This window comes from Pseudorca crassidens, chromosome 6 (assembly GCF_039906515.1).
Source record: "Pseudorca crassidens isolate mPseCra1 chromosome 6, mPseCra1.hap1, whole genome shotgun sequence".
In the NCBI taxonomy this organism is placed as follows: Eukaryota; Metazoa; Chordata; class Mammalia; order Artiodactyla; family Delphinidae; genus Pseudorca; species Pseudorca crassidens.
In genome coordinates, this window is record NC_090301.1 from 67,064,763 (window position 1) to 67,086,204 (window position 21,442).

At 36.9% G+C, this 21,442-nt stretch overlaps 1 protein-coding gene across 10 annotated transcripts in view; it reads left to right on the plus strand.

Moving 5' to 3' along the window:
- The window catches only part of GRB14 (growth factor receptor bound protein 14), a 127,011-nt gene that overhangs the window by 45,604 nt on the left and 59,965 nt on the right, over window positions 1-21,442 (plus strand). Inside the window, exon 1 of one of the 10 annotated variants that reach the window (XM_067741716.1) lies at window positions 10,574-10,775. The exons of 8 other annotated variants lie outside the window; for them this stretch is intronic. In XM_067741716.1, coding sequence (XP_067597817.1) covers window positions 10,713-10,775 — 63 coding nt within the window. In that variant the 5' untranslated portion in view covers window positions 10,574-10,712. Of the gene's footprint in view, window positions 1-10,573; window positions 10,776-21,442 lie in introns of those variants that run through there. One more of the 10 variants, XM_067741719.1, reaches the window with a different exon arrangement.

The window sequence follows — 21,442 nt, forward strand, 5'->3', positions numbered from 1 at the left end:
TAACCACTGCGCCACCAGGGAAGCCCTAAGCATTTTCTTAAAGAGAAGTTATATTCTCTGACTTAACATTAGAATTCGAAATGTAACAGTTAAATCTATTTTGTTGTTTATATTAGCCTATTTATATTTTTCATATTTATATCTACTTTTTAATACACCTGTTCATCATGGTTTGAGAGGGTTGGATAGTAGTCTATTAATAGTGTGTCTATATCCGATTTTCCTTATATTTCCTATACCTATGTGTATTGTATGACACCTAGACATTCATAACCAATATATTTTTTATTGTGAATCACATCTTTTAGCATTAAAGTTTTCTTCATTGCTTGTTTAGTGCTTTTCTGTCCTGAGTTCAGTCTTGCATGATATTGACCACTGTATTCTTTCCTTCCCTCCTTCCCTCTGTTCTTTCTCCGTCCCTCCTTCCCTCCTTTCTTTTTTTTCTTTCTCGCCCACCCCCGCCCCCGCCTTGCCCCCACCACATTCTTTGTTTTCAAACTTTCTCAGTCACTGGGTTATAGGAGTCTCTTTCCCACCGAATAGAGTGGAATCTGCTTTATGATTCATACGGAAAGTTTGTTTTCTTTCAGTAGGTAAGTTTGGCTCTCTAACATTTATTGAGATGACATAAAAGTTTGGTGTTAATATTGTTATACTATTTTATATTATGTTTTAAAATTTATAGGTTTTGAAGAAAATTTACAAGGTGTTCTGCCTTCTTAGCATTGTGTTCTTTTAATTAGAAAGGTTTATATTTCTGTTACCATTATGGCTATAACTACATGGAAACCCTTAAACCTCTTATTTCTTTAAACATTATCTGTTAATCCTCTCTAAGGAGCAATAATAAAATTAATATTTTTCTTCTTCCTTCTCCATTTTCTACCAGCTGATTTTAGCATTACAAAATAATTTAAATTCTCCTGTGATTTATCAGTTTTAAAATAATATCTTTTGATCTCAGTAACATTCCATGTTTTTCCTCCTTCAGCTTTTATCTTCCCATGTTTCTTTTATCATTTCTGCATGTTAAGGCTTATATTACTTATATTTTATTATAGCAGCATAATTACATAGGGATTTAGTCCCATAATTAGTTTTGGTATTTATTATAGTCCTTTTACTTTGAATTTTCCAGCTGGCTCTCGGATGATTGCAATTTATCTCCTAGTAAATTCCTCAAGAAGGTTCCATGGGAACAAGATTTTATGTGCTTTCATATGTTCAAAACTTTTGAATATTGTCTGTTACCTTTACAGTCAATGAGTTTTGCTAGATTTAAATATCTCATTTCTATTTTCTTTCCCCAAGGATTTCATGAGCATTACTCCATCCAGTGGAGTAACTAAAAGACAGTGGGGTCCACTGAAACTTGTTGAATGTTATTGTGGAGAAATACTGCAACAGATTGATTTCTCCCTTATGAGCTACTGGGGATTTTTTGCCTTGATGTCCAACGCATTCTGTAAATTTCAAGTCCAGTGAAGTTGGGCATTTTACTGTTGACTATTAAAATGAGTTTCTCTGGGGACGTGTGCCCTTCAATATGTATTTTATTTTATTTTTTAAGCATTAAAATAGTGTTTCAGATTTATTAGTAGTAAATTTGGAATAGGGAAATCAATATAGACCATAAGGAAAACTTGAACTTTCTATTCGTTTCCCAGCTACCCACTCACTTTTCATACAAAACAGACCTTGACTCCCACATCTGAGTGAAATAGGTCTGCAGAATCTTTCGGGGAATGATAGGGTACCAGTGGCCAGCCTCAAACTTTGTCAGGTCTGAAAATAAGATTACAAGAAGGAAATAACATTTCAGTCTTGTCTTGAGAGACATAACCTAGGTTCAGTTACGACTACGTTTGCCATGTGAGGGTAAAGAGCTCAATGTCCATTTATTGGTCAGTGTGGCAAAAAAGATATGCAAGATGGAGCCAATTGTTTGAGCTAAATTAATACAGTTTTTTTTTTTAACTCATTGTTACCTATTTTGTAACTTACTCATTCTTCTGTAGGGGAAAGAAAGACTATAGAAGAGTATGAAGAGATTAACTGAGTATAGTAAAATATGGATCCCTCAATAGAAATATAAGGAATGGAATGATAATTGTCACCCTTTTCCTAAAATCTTGTTTGAAATTTCCCTACTGTTACACTACAACTGAAGCTTTCACACCACTCTATACGGACTTCTACATTCTGTATTTTATAGCTAGAAATACACTAATAAATTTTTACAAAATATCACATATGCTTACTATTGTTCCTAGTGTATTGCTAAATACGTATTAAGCTATGGACAAATTATCAATGAACATTACACAAGTTAGCTTAATTCTCCATGTTGGGATTATAGACCAACCCACTGCACAACTCTATTCTTATTTTCAGACAGTGGAACTCTTATATTTCTTTTCCCTAAAGTATACGGACGTGTTTTATCTTAGTCGTAATCATATCTACACAGAAAGTATGAAGATGTCCTTCTCAACAGAGTATGAAACACGCCTTTAGTGGAATGTTGAACCCTCATTTCAGAGCAAAATAATATATGGCTATCAGAGCCTATTAAGAGGAAAATACTTAAATTCTTTTAGAAGTAAACTTTGTATGGAATGAGTTTCTGATGTGCCCCTCTAATCTTTTTTTTTTTTTTAATTGAGGTATAGTTGATTCACAATGTTGTGTAAGTTTCAGGTGTACAGCAAAGTGATTTCAGTTATACATATATATCTATTTCAGATTTCAGTAGGTATTTTATTATAAAAAGTTTTCTTATATTTTATTTTTATATATTTATTCCTTTCCATTATTTTGATTTTCTTCTGGGGAGATTCCAGTTACACATGTATAGATCTCCTTTACTTGTCTTTAGTTCTCTGTTTCTAATACTTCTTAAATTTGAAACAGTTTTCTTCTCTCTTTGGTTGCCTTTTTTGTATCTGTCATCTATTACCTCGACTTTGATAGATTTCAATACATAGCATTTAAATCTCTGGAGCTCTGCTAGCTAATGTTTCATCTCCTCTTACTGTCTTGGTGTTTCTTCTCTATCCTTTTAATTGTCTGCTTTGTGTGTGAACAGATACGATTTTGCTTCATTAATTATTTTTTGTTCTTGGTTTAATGTATGGTCTTAAATTTTATCTGTTCTTTGGCATTACTTTTCTTGCAAGTAGTCCTCATCTGCCATTTGTTTTTCCTGTGTCTTTTCTCCTTTCTTCCCATTCATAGTATGTTTGTACAGATTTCGATGATGGTTCTGTTTTGTTATTCATCTTCAAAGCAGTGGGTTTTTCTTGGAACATATTTATGGGAGATTCATGAGGAAGACAGTCACAGTTTAAGTACTAAGTTAAAAAGACTTTTCCTTTTTTGTGTTTGAATTTTGTTTTCAGCCTTTAATTCTTCTAAGCTAAGGGATATGGGAAGGTGTGAAATTTTTCTTAATATAATGACTTCCCACTGCTACAGAGGTATGGTGTTCCTGCAAAAATGGATTTCTGACCTCCTTTTGTTTCCGTTATTTTTAAAGGATTTTTGTACCTATGTTCATGGGGGATATTGAGAAACTGGATAATATTTTGTTGCCAGTCTGATTCTCATACCTTGCAGGTAAACGATAATTCCTCTCTCAGGAAGTGTTAGGAATTTTATCTTTTCTCTTTGAATTTGTCACATTTCCCACTATTTGTCTAACGTGACTACTTTTTTGTTCAAATTAGCCATTGGGGGGCACTTTTAGTTTAAAATTTGTAACTTTATTCAGCTCAGGGAACTTCTGTCTTTTCTTTCTTTTTCCTTGTGCTTTCTTTTTTTTAGTCTTTCTGTAACTCATATTCTATGTGTGTTGATCTTTTTAGATTGTTCCTCCATGGTTTCTTTTTCATTTCATTTCTTTGACTTTTCCCTTCACATTGTGAGAGACATTTTCTCAGCTTTATCTTCTATACTGTTTATTAGTTGTTAGCTTTGTTTATTACAGTAATGTTTGGAAGTTCTGGGTTGCCTCATCCTCTACATTCCTTTTCTCTTAAGTATTTATATAGTATTTAAGATGACCTTATATTTTCTCTAAATATACTCTAAACCTAAGTTCTCTGGATCTGTCTTCACCATCTTTTCTCTTATACACAAATTCTGGCTATAATTTCTTGTGCTCTTATCAGTCTAATGCCAGTGATTTCTAGCTTCTAGAAATTCTTTTAATTTATGGTATACTGAAGGTACCTTTCTTATATCCCAGCATGGCAAAAAAAAAAAAAATTATTTCTTCTTTCTTAGCAAGGAAATTATCTCTTTATTTTCTTTCTCTTCCTCCTTCTTCTCCTTCTTGTCATTTAAAGGTTTGGGGGGCATGAAGAAAGTTAGGTGCTTGTTTTTTGTCTGCTTTCTTGATCTATTTTTCTTAAGAGAACCTTAAAGTATATGAAATTTGAAGAGTGTAGATAAGACATTTATCTTTTTATAGCCTATACTTTTGTTAATTATAATTTATGTTGGAAGCTCAAATACAGGGAAAAGTTATAATTTTATTTATATTTGTTAATGTATTTGACCACTTGAACCTGTGTTTCTACTTCCTTGTCATCTTTGAAATCTTGACTTCCTTCTAATTTGGTAATTTCCATTTCTCTCTAAGACTCATTTCTCTGTTTCTGTTTTCCTTCCTTCTAGTCACTATTCCATAGTTTGTCTTTCACACTGAGGTAAAATTCACATCTTATCAAATATCACTACCCTTGAGGATGAGAGTTAAATTTCTGAGTATGACATAGAAGGACCATTCTTGTCTGGAAGCTCCTTCCATGTTTTTCATCTTTGTATATATTTCCATTACTTGGAATTACCTTCATTCTTGGATCTTTTGTCCACTTAGGGAACTTGTCTGCTATTTCATGGTGAAATTAAGCTCTTTCTTTTTTATGGTTCCAGAACTTTATTTATACTCAGTTAAAGAACTTAACATATAGTTGTAGTTATTTTTAAGTGTCCATCTGCCCTCCTGTAGACAGTACAATACATTATGCCTCCTTGATAGGCAGCCATAATGCTCCTAGAAAACTATGTCAGGTGAAGAATACACCTTTTAAAATACTTGACTGAACTGTAGATTGGTTATATTTATCATGACTAAGGCTTATAAGTCATTCAGTAATTTCTTTAAAAGAAGAAACTTTCTATCAGAGTTTAAATCAGTAAGAAATCCTAGGGGACTTCCCTGGTGGCACAGTGGTTAAGACTCCACACTCCCAATGCAGAGGGCCCGGGTTCAATCCCTGGTCAGGGAACTAGATCCCACATGCATGCCCCAACTAAAAGTTTGCATGCCGCAACTAAGGAGCCCTCGAGCCACAGCTAAGGAGCTCACCTGCCGCAACTAAGACCTAGTGCAACCAAATAAATAAATAAAATAAATAAATATGAAAAAAAAGAAATCCTAGACATTTTTGATGGAAGGAAGGAACTGTCAGAGTAGAGGGGGAGAAATAGGATAGAGGAAGGTCAGATCAGGCCCATCAAGTGTAAAGAATGATGCCCTGTCGTATACCTAGAGAAGCAAAAGGTCTTTGAGTAATATGAGCTGATAGAACTAGAGGTACTGAGTTTGTGTCTAAAGATCTAGACTGTTTATTGCTATTAAATGCTATAACCAAATATTTTAAGATTTTTCTAAAATGGGTGTTCTTAGGACAACAGTTAAATTTAGTGTCGACACTACTGACCACTAACAGAACTATGTCAGATGGCAAAAGAATATCCAAATGATCCTGTGAAGAAGACTGTGTGCTTTTGTTCAGAATAAATCATAAGGCTAGCAACTGTTAAGACAAGAAAGGGGGCTTGTCCACCATGTAACCGGAGTGACTAGTCTTTCCACATTGATTGTGAGTGAACGTGATGCCTACTGTGTACAGAGAGCATCCTGCTAGGTATTCTGGGAGCAGCACAGGAGATGAAATCCTGGGTCCCACACTTAAGGATTATAATCTCCTTAGACAAACAACTGGGGCCTATGAAAGGATTTATTAGTTATCAAAGCAGTGTATTAGTGTGTGCAGAGAAAGGTATGAGGAATGGAAAAGTTTAAGTCCTAAAAAAAAAGTACAAAACAAGGAATGATATAATTTAGATGGAGGAATGACTTCTTGGAGGGGTCAATTTTGATCTTTATCTTTGGGGGAGTTAATGAATATGGAGGGGCAATGAGCTACCCCAAATTGGTAGCACAATAGCACAATATACAGGAGGAAAATGGAGGGGCAAACCAAGTTGTGTTTTGTGTAAAGCAGGAGACTGGTTGATTGGTTGGCTGAAGAAGTATTTTTAGGAATTAGTAATCAAGAAGCATTCTTGTGCCTTATAGCATTTCCCCCCCCCCATGTATAAAGCCACTTGGGGTGACAGAGTGATGGTTAAAGGGAAATTACACATGTCCCTACTTTCAGGGAGCCTACATTCTAAATGATATAAGGTGCTCACACATAGAAAACAGTAGCTGAAGCTTGACTAAACTGGTATATGATGAAGGGTAAAGAGATAGTCTGGAAAAAATAGATATGGTTTGAATCTGTAAAATGGGAACAAATGATGCCTGCTATACAGGTTTGTTAGAATAAAATGAAATACCATATGTAAAGTGCCTAACACTTGACAGGCACTCTGTGTTTGTTGTCACTCCCTCCTTTTCTACCTCTCAGTTCTAAGGTAGTATGTGCAAAGAAAAAAGAGGAGAGATGCTTGAAGGATGAGAGATCAGTGAAACTTTCAGAAGAGGTGGGACTGGTCTTGGACCTTGAAAGATTTGTGGGTTTTAGAGAGTGAACGTTACAAAAAAAGAGGTGGAACTCGAACGTGCTTCAGGGAGCTCCAAGGAGCTTCTGTTCATGTTGAGTGGGAGAAGAGGTCTGAAAGGCAGGCTTGGAACCTAGACGTTGGCTGGTGCTTAGGTTGCATTCTTCTGCCCAGATTCCACCTTGTGCACTGCTTCGACCAAGTGTTGACATGTTGCCATGTGTCAGCTCCTCTGATATGCAGGAGTTATCAACTTGGAATTCCCCATAGCAAATAGCATAGTACTTTACACATAGTAAGGCCCTCTATGCATATTTATTAGGTGAGTTAGTAAAACAAATGCTTAGGAACATCAGAAACAAGGGTGGTATGAAGATGACATTTTATGCTAATACTACATCAAATTATATAGTACAATGTGGGAGAGAATATTGTAGAGTAGAATAGTAGCGTATCTTGGAGAGGGCCAGATGTGGTTTTCACCTTGGCTGATTGACTTATGTACTTCGTGGATTTGGATAAGTTTTTGCAATATATTCTTGTATCTGAGACCATTTTTAGCCTTCTGCTCTTCTGGCGTCAGTTTCCTCATCTATTGAATAGCTAGTACCTGCTTCATAGAGTTGTCATGAGGATTCAATGAAAACTAGCTCAATGCCTGGCCCATACTGGGTGCTCACTTAAATATTATTAATTATCATCATAATACTTATTATTTATTATTTTTGTGTTATTCTTAATTCACATTGAAACTTTGATATGCATATTTTGAGTGACAAAATTCACTCTTGTTCTATCAGTGTTGAGCAAAGAACAAAATAATGTACAGTGCTATTCTATAGTATTTCATTGTTGACCTTGCTATATTGTTTGCAACCCTGTTATATCAAAATTTAATTTGTAGGGCTTTCCTGGTGGCGCAATGGTTGGGGGTCCGTCTGCCGGTGCAGGGGACGTGGGTTCGTGCCCCGGTCCGGGAAGATCCCACATGCTGCGGAGCGGCTGGGCCCGTGAGCCATGGCCGCTGAGCCTGTGCGCCCGGATCCTGTGCTCCGCAACGGGAGAGGCCACAACAGTGAGAGGCCTGCATACTGAGAAAAAAAAAAAAAATTAATTTTGTAAATAATGATCTGTGATACAGTCTAAGGAGAATGCATCTTAGGCCCAGTCCTCTGCAGGAGCAGTTCACGGAGTATTTTTCATCACCTGCCTTGGGCTCTTCCAGACCATACACAAAACTGATATCCTTGATCCTCATAGCAATCCCCAAATTGTTGACCATAGCTTTTTATCCCCATTTAGCAGCAGCTGAAGAAATTAAGGCTCAGGTGGCAAGGTTAGTGAGTGGTGCAAGCCATTTATAATAATGGTTAAAAAAAAAAAAAAAGCATGGGCTCAAGTTAAATTTTGAATCAGTGTCTACAATAACTAGGAAGTGAGATAAAGCAGTCACTAGGAACACGTGGAAAAGATCGCTGAAAAATGAGACTCTGCCTGTTATTAAGTGTGAGTGTTGTCTCATTAGTCTTTCAGCCTGCTGACTGTGAAAAGTGTATTTGAGTTTTTTTCAAAGACCTTTTTGGCAACATAGAGTCACAAAATGCCACATTTCGCTCTTCATGGTTTTCACTGAAAATTTATGAACTTCAGCTTTTCAAGAGTTCCAAAGAGATGACCTATCATACTTCAGCAGTTCATTGTCTGTAGAATAGTTTTTAAGGACAGGTATGTTGCACTGTAATGAATATAGAGCCTGGACATTGTTTTGACTTGAAGGATGCATTTTGGTGTTTAAAAAGCTCTATCATGTGATGTAAAACAGCATCTCTGACTCCCCATTCGCCTAGACTTCAAAACTTGCAGTCGGCTTTGAGAACCTCACTCTGTATCTCCATCAGTTATCAAGTTCTGCATAGTCTTTTCTCTTACTCACTTTTCAAAGGAAATGTCGTTTCCTCCTTGAAGCCTGCCGTGATCTCACCTCTGATGTGTAGTTTCTTCTAACTTGGTGCACCCCTGGTACTTGGCATTTAATCACAGTGAGACTCAGCCCTTTACTGAATGTGATTTTTAATTTAAAAATGAGTATCTCTATTCCACTATGAAGCAGTGACCATATCTTACTCATTAGCATGTACTTATCACCTAACACACTGCCTGGCACATAGTGGGTTCTTTGCCTCATGATTTAGTGGAATGAATTGCTTTGATTATGGTGGAACCCTTTCTGAGACCAGAGATAACACTTCTTTGTAATATTCAAAGCCTAAATTGAGAAAAGAAGAAAGAAAAATTGTAGATAATAAACTTGAAATTATGTAGTAACCATGGGCTTTGTTATTGTGTGCCTGCCAAAAAAGTGACTCAAGGTTAAACCAAAATCTTTTCCTTCACAAATGGTGACTCCCCTCCCAGTATTAGTAGATTTTTGTTGGTAGTTTTATTTTAAAAGACCATGATAAACCTAGTAGGATAAGAATAAAATGAATGCCCACAAATTAGATCTGCCTGTGACTTTTTTACTAAGTGAATTCCCCCCCAGCTGCCATTGTGAGCGAGCTGTGTAGGTTTTGAAATTCAAAGTAGGGAACCCTAGAGTTTGTAGTGTCTCTTTTTTTCTTTTGAGGAATATGAGATCACCGTGCATATAAAACACACCCAAATGAACTCTGCCCAGTAGCAGTCTAGATAATGAAATGGAAAGTTTGTATCTGAGTTGCCGAGAATCTCGCATTTTGCCCTGTTACTACGACAACCACTTTGTGATCTAGAAGTGACAGGGAGCTTCCCTCAAGCTGAACGCAGCATGTCATTCTCTGTGTCCTGGTTGAAGAGCACTGAGTAGGTGCTTGTTAAGGAATCGGTCCAAAGGGAGTTTATAATATAAAAACTCAGATTAGTTTTAATATTGCAATAGTTTTTGTCATTTTTGTGTTTCTCTTACTCTTTATTTAGACATTATTGAAAATTTTCTCATTAACCAGAAATGGACCCTTCTCCAACCCTCGAAAATACTGGAATACAATTTTTAGTTATTGTAAGAAAAAAAGGCAAAATGGTTGTTAAACTTTTGAGAATGCTTTGAGCATGCTTATTTAAATGCTTTGAATTGAATGAAATGTGCTCAATTACACAGATCTGTGCTTTTAAAAAACATTAGCATTTGCAATTCATACGTTGTAGTTTAATGCCCCATTTATATTTAACAGTATTATTTAGGTTGATTGTTAAGGTAATATTTAACAGGAATAGTTAAGTGTGTAGCTTCAAGGACAGCTAAAAGGTCCATAATACAGAAATTTTAGCTGTTTAGGAGACGAAGTACATAAATATATATTAAAATCCTTTTATTATGACTTGTAAAGTTTAACACCTTTGGACCAATTCTAACTTCAGGATTATTTTTTGTGCCTCATATAATATGTTTCAATCTACCCATTTATCACTTTTATGAGTAGCATAAGTAAATTTAGTGCATCTGCATATTTATACACTTTAAATAGACCAATGTAAACAGTTTCTTATCTGCCATATGTTGAAATGTTTCAGTAAAGACATAACTGCCTAGTCAACAAAGAATGGCATTGAATTGCACTGTTTTGGAAAAAAAAGTTAAGTGAACTAGATGGCTGTTAATCTGGTTCTTTAAATATCATAAACAAAAGTATCAGAATGTGTTTCCAAGGACAAAGGCGGAGTTTTCTGGGCTTTGATTGGTTGCTGCCTTGTCCTGTCCCACAGCCATCCTTAATTGGCTTTGGTAGATTGGAATCACATAAGCAGAGTGACATTTATTACTTTCCTAGTTGTTTCTTTCCACTGAGCCCCGAGATTCCCAAGGAGTAACTGTAAAAGATTTCTTTCATTTCGTCCATGATCTACGGGAGGGGATCACTCTAAGAAGAGCAGGCATGAGTTTGAGTGCAAGAAGAGTCACTCTGCCTGCAATAACGCCCATAGTTCTACAGAAAAGGGTATGTGACTTCTGCCTTTTTTCTTTTCTTTTTCTTGCTGTTTTTTAATTTCCTGTTACTGTGTTTATTAATGTGTTGGAAACTTTCGTTACATATCCTGAGAGAGGCTATAATTCATTGAGGCTATAGGTGATTAAAGGATAGATTATTGAAATTAGACTATTAAAAAAAAAGCTGGGCCAGAACATCTCTGTAGTATGAAAAGCTCCATGTGAAAGTAGTTTGGTCTCGATTTCAGGGCGTTGTGATAGAGACTGTATTGAAGATTTTTCTTTCTTTTTTTTTTCCCCTTCTACTGTAACTTCAGGCCTCTTTGCCTTTAGTTCAATAGGCAATCTGCTAGCTATTATGTTTTATATTTGTTTACTAAGGAGCAGATTCTTTGTTTCACTATAATTCGTGATACATCCATCTTCATTGTTGAATGGACGATATAATTGTTTTACTGTTTAAAACATATGGCACCAGTTTCTTTTCCTCTGGTTTTCTACCCATTTCTGTTGAGTTTCTGCTTACTTGCTTAAGAAAAACTTTCCATTAAGTTCCCTTGTGAAAAGGCTTTCTGTTAATTATTAATGCAGTCAATCCTGTGTGTGAAATATTTTGTCTGTTAGTTTTTTGTAAAGTTTATTTCTGTGTCTTACTTGCCACATCGTATTTTATAAGGTAATAAATACACCATGTGATGTAGCATTTAAGTAAAGCTGAATATACTAAACTTCTCTTGTAAATATACCAAATAAGAACCGTGTATTGAAATCCTTAAAGAATCAAATCTGTTGTATAGCAAAGAAAAAGCACCAAAACACACTTTGACACTGTGCTTTCTGAATGGTTTTGGTGACACTAGAAACTGTAATGTTTATTTCCGTACCTGACTTTTAATGGTTAACTATTAGTGTATTTCATTAAGTCAAAGGTCATGGTTTAATTTATTTGAAAATGACAAATCTTACAATTAGGGTGTCTTTTAAAAGAAGTGTCTCTTTTCATTGTTTTTAAGTTTTAGGTTTTTAATTTTTTTTTTATCCAGTTGACTACTTATTCACCAGGGACATTTTACTTGGCAGTAAAACAGTATATGATAATTTTGCCAACATTTGTTCTTATCTTTCTTGATGTCTTTCTTTCATCTTAAGCAAATTTAATTAAAAATATTTTGCATTGAGCTGGAGTCTTTATTTTGATGTAGACTTAGTAGTACATTAATAATGACCATATAGATTACCTGAGTCACTGGCAATGTGAAAAGGTATAATAGCGTATATCAAATCTATATCCTTGTGTTTGAATTCTTCTTTATCCAGTTAATACTTTATCCAGTTAATAATTCTTCTTTATCCAGTTAATTAATAATAATTTCTTTGGATTAACCAAGAAATTTTCATCATGTGGTTCTTTTGCACAACATATTGGCGTGGTGGAAAGCATGCCACCTGGATTCTCCATTTCCTAGCTGTGTGATCTTGGGCAAGTCATTTAAACTCTCTGAGTCACTACTTTCTCACCTATAATATAATAGTGGAGAGATTTTCATTAAATGCTCTCTTCAGTCTTATTTGTGTCTATAATTCTGTGACTCAAATAATATATTTTGAATTTTCATAAGTATAATAAAATATTTAAACCATTTCTTATTAGAGTATAAAACATTAGAAGAAGATGCTATCATTTTCAAGGATTTGGAGCAGTTAGTCTAGGGGAAATTTGTATGAGTAAATTTGTATGAGTAAAACTTAGCTAGAAAATAACACCCAGCACTGGTTGGTAAGTAGCAAAACAGGATTACTCTGGAAAGCTGTGATTATAAGTGATGTTAGGTCTGAGCTGCCAATGGATACATCGTTGTGATTTCTCTTGGTTCTTTTATAATAAGCTTCTAGTCAGGTTTCTATTATAATAATTAACATAAGTCAAAATTCCCTAAGCCCAAGTCCATGTTATTGCTTTCCAGTTGGTACACATATTAAATGTTCATATAATTTAGCGCATCATTTGCTGAAAATACTTAATGCTATTTCTTTCTCCCAACAGTTTAATCCCCAGAGGACCCATTGTTGATAAGACTGTTCTGAAAATCTTAGTATCTCTTATTTTAGAAACTGGGTGTTTTTCTGACTAAAAAATATCCATCTGCTCTGGTCACACCATGCCTTTGTTTTCTAAGATAGGAAATTATTCCACACTTGTAATTAACTTGTTTTCTATATGCACCATAGTTTAAGATGATACAAATTAATACAAGCATTTCTCAGTATTTTGGGGCAGCTTCTCATTTTCCAAAGAACCTAGGTGCCTTTTCCACAGGTTTGGTATAGAGTTGGCTCATCCTGAACGAGTGGTTCTTGCAAAATAATTTGTCAACTGGAATCCTAATCATTTGAAAGGCTGAGGGTATTTCTGAAAATGCTTAATAGTTTTAGGGAGTAATTTTCTTATCAGCAAGCATATCTGATCTAAGTGGGCATAAGATCTCCTGAGATTGGTTGGGAACTTGAACTTTAAACACGGCTCTTAACATGGTATGGGTCTTTTTCGTAGCACATTAAATATACTTTCATCTTTGAGGAACAGACTAGTTCAGTGGACTCTCTGTCAAGTAAACTGGAAATAAATTTTTGACTTTTTCTAATTCTATCAGGATCCGATTTCCTTGATTCTAGTTAATCAAGGTTCCAGAGAAGAAAGTTTCATCATCTCTCTCAGAAATGATCGCATCCTCATCAAGTGTTCTGAATGAGCTCTTCACCTCATAGCATTTTTCTCAGATAACTAGGTTATGCCTTTTTTTTTTCAAATGAGAAGACTGAGTCTCTTGGATGTTGAGTGACTTATGCAAGATCACCCAGAAGGTCAATGGCAAAGCCTGAAATAGAATCTAGGTCTTGTGACTTCCACTGTGTTTCTCTTATTAGATATGTGTTACCTCCTGAAATTAATATGTTAATGAAATTGCCTTATGGTATGTATAACTGCCATTCAACTTCTAGTCTGGAATTAGCTTAGGCAAATCTTTTCATCTTCCTCTGCACCTCCACCAACTCCCATATGCTCTAGTGTAGAAAACATTTTATTCAGACAGCAATTGTAAGCAACAAAGTGTGTGTGTGTGTGTGTGTGTGTGTGAGAGAGAGAGAGAGCGAGAGAGCGAGAGAGCGAGAGAGAGAGAGAGAGAGAGAGAGAGAGAGAGAGTATGAGAGAGAGAGAGAGATGGAAAGACAGTTTTACCCAGCGTTCATTACATCAAGAAACAATTTTAAGGTCCCAGAGAGTTAACAAAAACTCAAGCATTGTAAGGCTTATACTAAGTGCAATATAAAATTCACATTCTTTTTATATAAAGGTTGGAAGGTCTGAAGGCCAGATGCCCATATTCTGATTCTGTGGGTAGGAAGATTTCTACCTCTGTCAGATTAAAATTGTTCTGCAAATTGTTTCCAAGCATTTCTACATTCTTTAGCCATACTACAATTATGAGAGACTTTCATAGGCACACAGAATTCTAACGTGTCTTCCAGAATCTCAGAGAAAAAAGGAATACTTTTTAGAATATATTTTTTATAAGATTCAAATCATTTGAAAATCCAAAATTCATGAGTATAATATGGAGCAATGCCATTTATCAAAAGATCCAATTCCCCATCTATACAAGAGAATAGTTTGTTATATTCATTTCCCTCCTCATACAATTAGAATTATTGCTGTGAATTTCTAAAAACAATTTTGTAAAGAATGAAAGAATATAGATCATCATCATATCACTATTTTGCCCAGAAGCTTTTAAATACATACAAAATCAGTCCAAGCGAATGTAGCATTCACTGTGCTTTGCGGCCTTTGAAACCTTTGGGGGTTTCCTCAGCTTCATATGAAGCCTCCACTCCAGCACATCGTTTTTCTCCTTGTGCTCCAAACAGGGTTTGGTGCTTGTCCCACTGTACTTCTGCACGCAGTTTTGTGCTCCATGACCTGTAGACAACTCCAGGATCCTGTTACTGTCTGTGTCCCAGCTCAGGCTGTGGTACCATCCTGAAACCTTCTAAGACTGTTTCTTATTACATCTGTCTTAATGGTGTCTTGACTCGAGTGTCCATGGATTCACCTTTATGACTCATTTCTCAATGCAGTAACTACTGCCATGTGACATCAATTTTGTTATTACCTTTTATGATATTTAAGTCTTATTAGCTCTCCTTAGGTGTGTATCTTAAGCTTTCTGGCTTTTCATATTTGACTTTTAGTTTTTTCTATGGACCTTGTGTATGTTTTATATATCTTGTATTATTTGGTTTTCAAAATTTGTTTTTACATTTTTAAGGGAAAGACCCTTTAAATAAAGTGCTTTGTCAGTTACAGGCTGAATTTAATTTCATGTAACCGGAAAACTCAAATGACAGCATATTAAACAGGGGAGAGATTTATTTTTCTTTCACTTTACGAGAAGAATTGGTCCCAGGCTAATGTAGCCGTCCAGCAATGTCCTCAGGCAACCAAGCTCCTTCCTGCTTTCTATTGTATCTTCCTTAGTGTGGGTCCCTTTTCCTTTTATGGAAAGATAAATGCAGATCGCTAGCCATCCGGCTCACATTCCTGGCATACAAAATGGGAAGAACCAAGGGCATACAGGCTAGTTCTGCCAGTTATTAACGTGCCACTGGGGAATAACTGGGAGCTTCTGATCATATCTTACTGGCTAGGATTGTGTCACGTGGTCTGGATCCAAGGGAAGCCAGGAAATGTAGGCCTTGACCTGCACGCACTGCCCTTCTCACCAGAATTAGGAAATGGGGAGGATGGCTTTTGGTGGGGAACTAGCTGTCTCCACTGTCAGTGACTCCTGTGTATTAGGCATGCAGAAAATATTTGTCCCTTGGATTTTTATTATTGTCTTGCCAGGTATAGAATATAGTTATGCTTTTTGAACAAATGTATTCTATCGCTTGATTGGAGATAGTAGAAGGTGTAGTAAGTGGGGAGAGAGCAGATTTCCTGTGTAGGGGAGGGTAATGGAATGCATAGATGGTGACCTGAGTTTAGATGGCTGGCTTGCTTGGAAAGTGGTTGTGAAGTGGGAGTGAGTACTATTATTGCTGTTTACCTGGAGCTCTCATTCTCCCTAAACCTTGATCTTTCTTCTGCCCTTTTAATTTTTATACAGGGTAACATAGTTGCATATTCACCCAGGAAGGGTACCATATAGATGAATGGATTTTGTGTTTTCACAAAATGTTTCCTTTCCCTAAAAGTGAGTTTTTACGTAGTGTGCTGTAGTGGAGATTGTTTGTGTGTTTTAGCTAGGAAACCCTGAGTTTGAGCTCAGCTCTGTCACTGATCAGTGTTATGACTTTAGGTGTCTTCTTTTAAACCTTTCAAAAATTCAGTTTCTCTGTTTTGCGGATAATGATGCTTCCTCACAGAACAGTTGCAAGGATTAAATAGGATAAATATTTAGAAGACTTGACACGTAGTAGAAGCTCAACAAATGTGAATTTCTTTTTTTCCCCCTCATCTGGGGAATGGCGTGTGTTACTAGTTTCATAAATGGTTTAAAATCTCCCTATTACTGTGATTTAAATTTTTTTGGGGGGTGGGGGCTCTATCCTATTAAGTATTGATAGCTATTCAAAAGTTTTCTTGTAGCAAATGAATCAAACAAAAAGTAGTTGTCCTTGATACAGTGCAGCCAGGGAACGAAAGACAGTATGCCTCTCAAATTCTTGTTCCCTATGCTTACTTTCTGTATACAGACTCTAATTTGAATTAAAAAAAAATTAATCCATTTATGTGCTGATTAATCCATTTATATGCTGATAAATATTTTTTTAAAAAATTTGGGAATGTAGATTTAAATAGAATAAGATAGGTGGTTAGATTACTTCTTTCACTCTCCTAGGGAATATCAGGCAGGGACTTCTGGCTTACATATTTGCAAGAGGTACAGTTGTACCTAGTGTTAAGACATTGTTTCAGTAGACAGAGGTGACATTACTGGAATGTGAGCTATATGATGGTAGGGGCTGTGTCATCTTTGATCATCATTAGACTCAAGTGCCCAGCACAGGGAATGTACAAAGTTGGGATATAATTACTATTCATTGAATAAACACAATTTTTGAAAAAACAAAATTGGGCTTTTTTGATACTGACCTGTCATTGGCATTTCCATCTCTGCATTTGTGTCTCTGTGGCGTTCATTTCCTTTTTCCTGGATTGCATACCTTGTGGTAAGAAGCTGTGCACTCAGGGCCCACCTCAGCTGGTCCACCTTGCTTTTTCATGAGCTCTGTCTCCACCCCCTCCCTCCCTCCCAGCTCGTTCCTGTGAGTAATTTTGAGCACTCCCTGCCCTCCACACCAGTAGAAATAAAAACAGCTATACTATGTTCAGCGCTGATTACACTCTCTTTAATCCTCATAAGAACCCTACAAGATTGGTGGACAAACCCAGGCTGGGATGAGAAAAGTGAGCCCTGGAGAAGTTAAGTGTCTTACCCAAAGCACAGTGCTACAAGTCAGGACTGAGCCCAGGTGGGCCCCGCCCTGCACAGGGGCTGCCTGTCAGAATTGATGGGCACACATGTGACGCAGAGCTGCGCTCCATTGCGCGGCTGCAGTGCCCTTGCCTTTCACCTATAGTCTACTCATCAGACAAATCTCACCTTTTTTTTTTTTTTACCTGTCTGTCTGTTGCCCTCCTAGCTATTGTTTCCTCGTTGTACACTCCAGTCTTACCTCACCTCAAAGATATAGTGAGTAAACCATATGTCAGAGCTCCTTGGAGCTCAATAGGAATCTCTTGGGACTTACTAATTGTGCTTTAAAAAATTTATAATAATAGTCACTATTATGAATTGAGTGCTATCAGTTTGCCATCATTTTGCCCATTTTACAGGATGAGGAATCTGAGACTCCTCATTGATAAGCTCATGGTGTAGGATCTGATCCCAGAGCAGATTCCGGAGTGCACCATCGCCACAAGCACCTGGACTGAACCTCCATGAGAATGAGGGCCATGTCTCGTATTAGTTTGCAAACTACAGTGTCTGGTCCACGTTTGGCAATGAAGGCAGATTAAAAATAGCTGGGCTGATTAACAGTCTAAGACTCTTGCTTGGGGGGAGCAGTCGTAGGGCTGGCTCGCCTTGGCGGTACCCCAGCACCCAAAGCCAAATCTAGAGAATAAGAATCTCTTTTGGCAGAAAAAAGAAGTAAGTCTTTTGGTTATTTCAGATATTTCGGGTATTAAGCCCTCTGAAAGATAAAGATTTTCTACCCCTGTGTGATATTACAAGTGCTTTCTCTTAAGACAGTTGCAAAAGAGCAATTAAAAACCCATTTTGGCTAAACAGCATTGTCCTATATGCTTGACAGCCTCCTAATTGAGCCTGCGTATTTGGGCATATACATTCAGTTGTATTTGTGAAATACCAGGAATATTATTTTATAGTTTCAGAAGTCAAATGAGTTTGGGTGGTTCTATCAGGATTTGAAGACGATTTTGACATCACCATTCTAAATGCCAAGGAGGCTCTCCAGCTTGAGTTGCAGGAAAGGGAACTTCATATTATATACCACCTGAAGTGACTATATATATGCCACTCCAACCCATCCCCAACCCTTCTTATTAAAGATGTAGACATAATTTATATTAAAAATTCAAATAGTTAAGAATGTTTAAAAATATATTTAATTTTTTTAGAAGCTTGCAACTATTTTAAGCAGTACCTCTATGTACGTTAAAGCTGTAATTTTCAAAGCATTGTTTTCTTTCTCTATTTGCACCAAGAAATAAAGACTCCCTCTGCTGGCTGTTTCTATATATGCAATTTTTCTGGCAAGTTGTGCTAAAAAAAGTGAAACACAAAGAATAACCTTTTTTGACATTCAAAAAGCTGGGTGCTTTGGGACATACGTGCAACTTTATATTTGGGTTTTTAGTTATCTAATGCTTTTATGCAAGATGTTGTGTCGAAGCAGCAGCTTAAAGCTGCATGAAAATTAGGTAAGCAGAGTGGAAAGAACAGGATGAGGTAGGAGCCCAGAGATTGGGGTTCCCAGGCTGGTTCTGCCAGTGACCAGCTGGAGATCCCCCGGCAAGTCAGATCCTCTTCAGTCTCAGCTTCTTCACTTGTAGAATGAGAAGGTTTCAGGAGATGTTTTCTAAGAGTCCTAACCTTTAGGATTTTATGATTCTAACAGTATTGATTCCATCTCTTTTACAGGAATATACATGTTTTACACTGATGCACATGCTTTGCACTGATATAAAATAAATATTTAGAAACGTGAGGGAAAGGTAAAATGACAAACATGGATATAAATCAGTTATTCCTCGTGCTATCACAGTATGGGAATGTTAGATCTAGAAAGTGATAGTTTGCATGGTAAGTTCATAAAATAATACCCCCCAGATGTACCAGAAAGACTGAATATAGCATATTTCATTGATTCTATGGCACCTTAAATTACAAGAAGCATCATTATCTTATATGCTTCCAATTAAATTATGACATACCGTTGATGGTAAGTTACATCTAAGTTACAGAGAAGTTAAATGTGAGAAGGTGTGCTTTTAAAAATCAGTGAAACAAGGTAGTTCCTAAAAGTGCTTCAGTTGATGCCAGACAGCTCAAGAATTAACAGTAAAAAGTCTGATGTGTCCTGGACTCTGATAAATATTCTCTTTCCTCTCCTCGTGTTTTCCCCTCTCTTCTAAACACTTCTCCCTTCACCCCTCCCCAACTTGTCCTTCTTTCTCACTGTGTGAAACAGTTATTAACTTTTTCACTTAGGCATGTCTTATGGTTATTCTGGGAACAAACGACTGCTGAAAAACTGAAATGAGATACTGGAATAACATTGTGTCCAACATAAGCATGACCAGTGGTTTTCTGCTTTGAATATGAATAAGCATTAGCACTTGTGAAGGGTTTTTTAAACTTCAAAGGTGAATTAGTCAGCACTGGCATCTTCACAGGAATTACATGAGTTTTAAAAACACTGAGGCTTCAGAGAACGCTCCTTTGATGAAGTCACTGGAAATGTTAGAGTGGGATTTGTGATCTGACCCTCTTTATTATTCGTATTGGATTTAGGTCCTAAAATAACATGAATATATACATATGTATATGTGTGCGTCCATGGTTTGGGATATTTTTAGGCTTAGTTTTTAATGTTTGCTTTCTTTTATAATGAAGTTAGAGCTGTTTCTTTTGCCTTTTTTTTTTTTTTTACCATGTAAGAGCACACTGAAAGGGCTTCTGATTTCTTGCTTTATAAAATTGAACATCCGCTTGAGTTAGGGTCTTTCTTGCTATCCTCTAGGGAGAAAGAAAGCCCAAGGAAGGCGCAGGCTGCCTGGCTCTTGGCCTGAGACGGAGAGCAGAGAGGGTCAAGAACAGAGTAGAGCACAGGGGCTTGAAGGAGAGACTTTCTGGGCCCCCCTTTGCCTGCAGACCGGCTTTCTTCTCTTGGTTGGAAGCCTAGACGTGGCATGATTTGGCAGTGTCATTGATCTAGACAGTCAGGTGGGACAGTGCTAAATCCCCTGCTGTGCCAGGTTTGGGGCATTTCCAGTAGCAAGGCCACACTGGGCCTCGTGGGCCTGATGCTGGATGGGAAGTGAATTCATACAGCATAGAGCTTCACCTTTGCATTTTGAATTCATACAGAACTTGCAGAAGATCTGTATGGATCCCCAGCCACACAGGTCCTTTAACTCTGAATTAGTTAATCTCTTTATCCCCGCATGCCCTCTAATGTTACTGCTGAAATGTAATGACCTACAAATGTGTACAAGTCCAGAGTTTTTACAGAGGTGGTGTGGGGATGATTCATTCTTGTGACCTTGAGGATTGTGGAAAGAGCCTGGATCCGTGGTCATTTGATGGAACTTGCCTCACCAGACCCTGAGCTATCCTCCTCTGGTTTCAAATGTGAGAAAAAAAAACCAAACCTTTAATTTGATTAAGAAGCCATTGTTGGGTAGATTTTTCTATTACTTAGAGCCGAATTTGTTCCTAAATGATTAGCTCACTTATCATTATTTTCTTATCACTTTGTAATCTTATTCTGGTAAAACTGTCTTTTTAAAATTGAATTCTTTACTTCCAACCATTGAAAAAAGCTACTTTATCATTTGTGTATCTTAAAAAGGATCCCCTCTTGAGGTGGCCTCCTTGCTAGTTTGCACCGATAGAAACCGGTGTCTAGCAGTGCTGGGCAAAGACGCTTCTCCACAGACCTTCCAGCACCTGTGCACCTGTGCTTCCTCACCTCTTCCTCATAACTCAGTCCCTCTGATCTCAGGACAGTGGTCTGTGTGCTGTTCCATGTGTATTTTTTGCCTCTTCAGTCCTTGGTATCTTTGCTCATGATACTTGTTCCACACAGATGTTCTTTTTTTTTTTTTTTAATTCTCAGAGTTCCAGACTTAAAATGGGCCAGAGAATTCACCTTATCTACCTTTGTTCAGTCCGCAGATTTCTTGAAAACTTGCCTATGTTTTCTCTTTGGTCCCATGTGTGTCCTTTCTTCCCTAGAGGTTTTTAAACTCTGTGAGGTTTCCAAGCTACTGTTTTGGAATCCCTAATATTGTCTCCTATAAGGCCATTCATGACGGTGTCAGTCATCCCTAAAGGGATATTTACACTGTGCCAGGCCCCATGC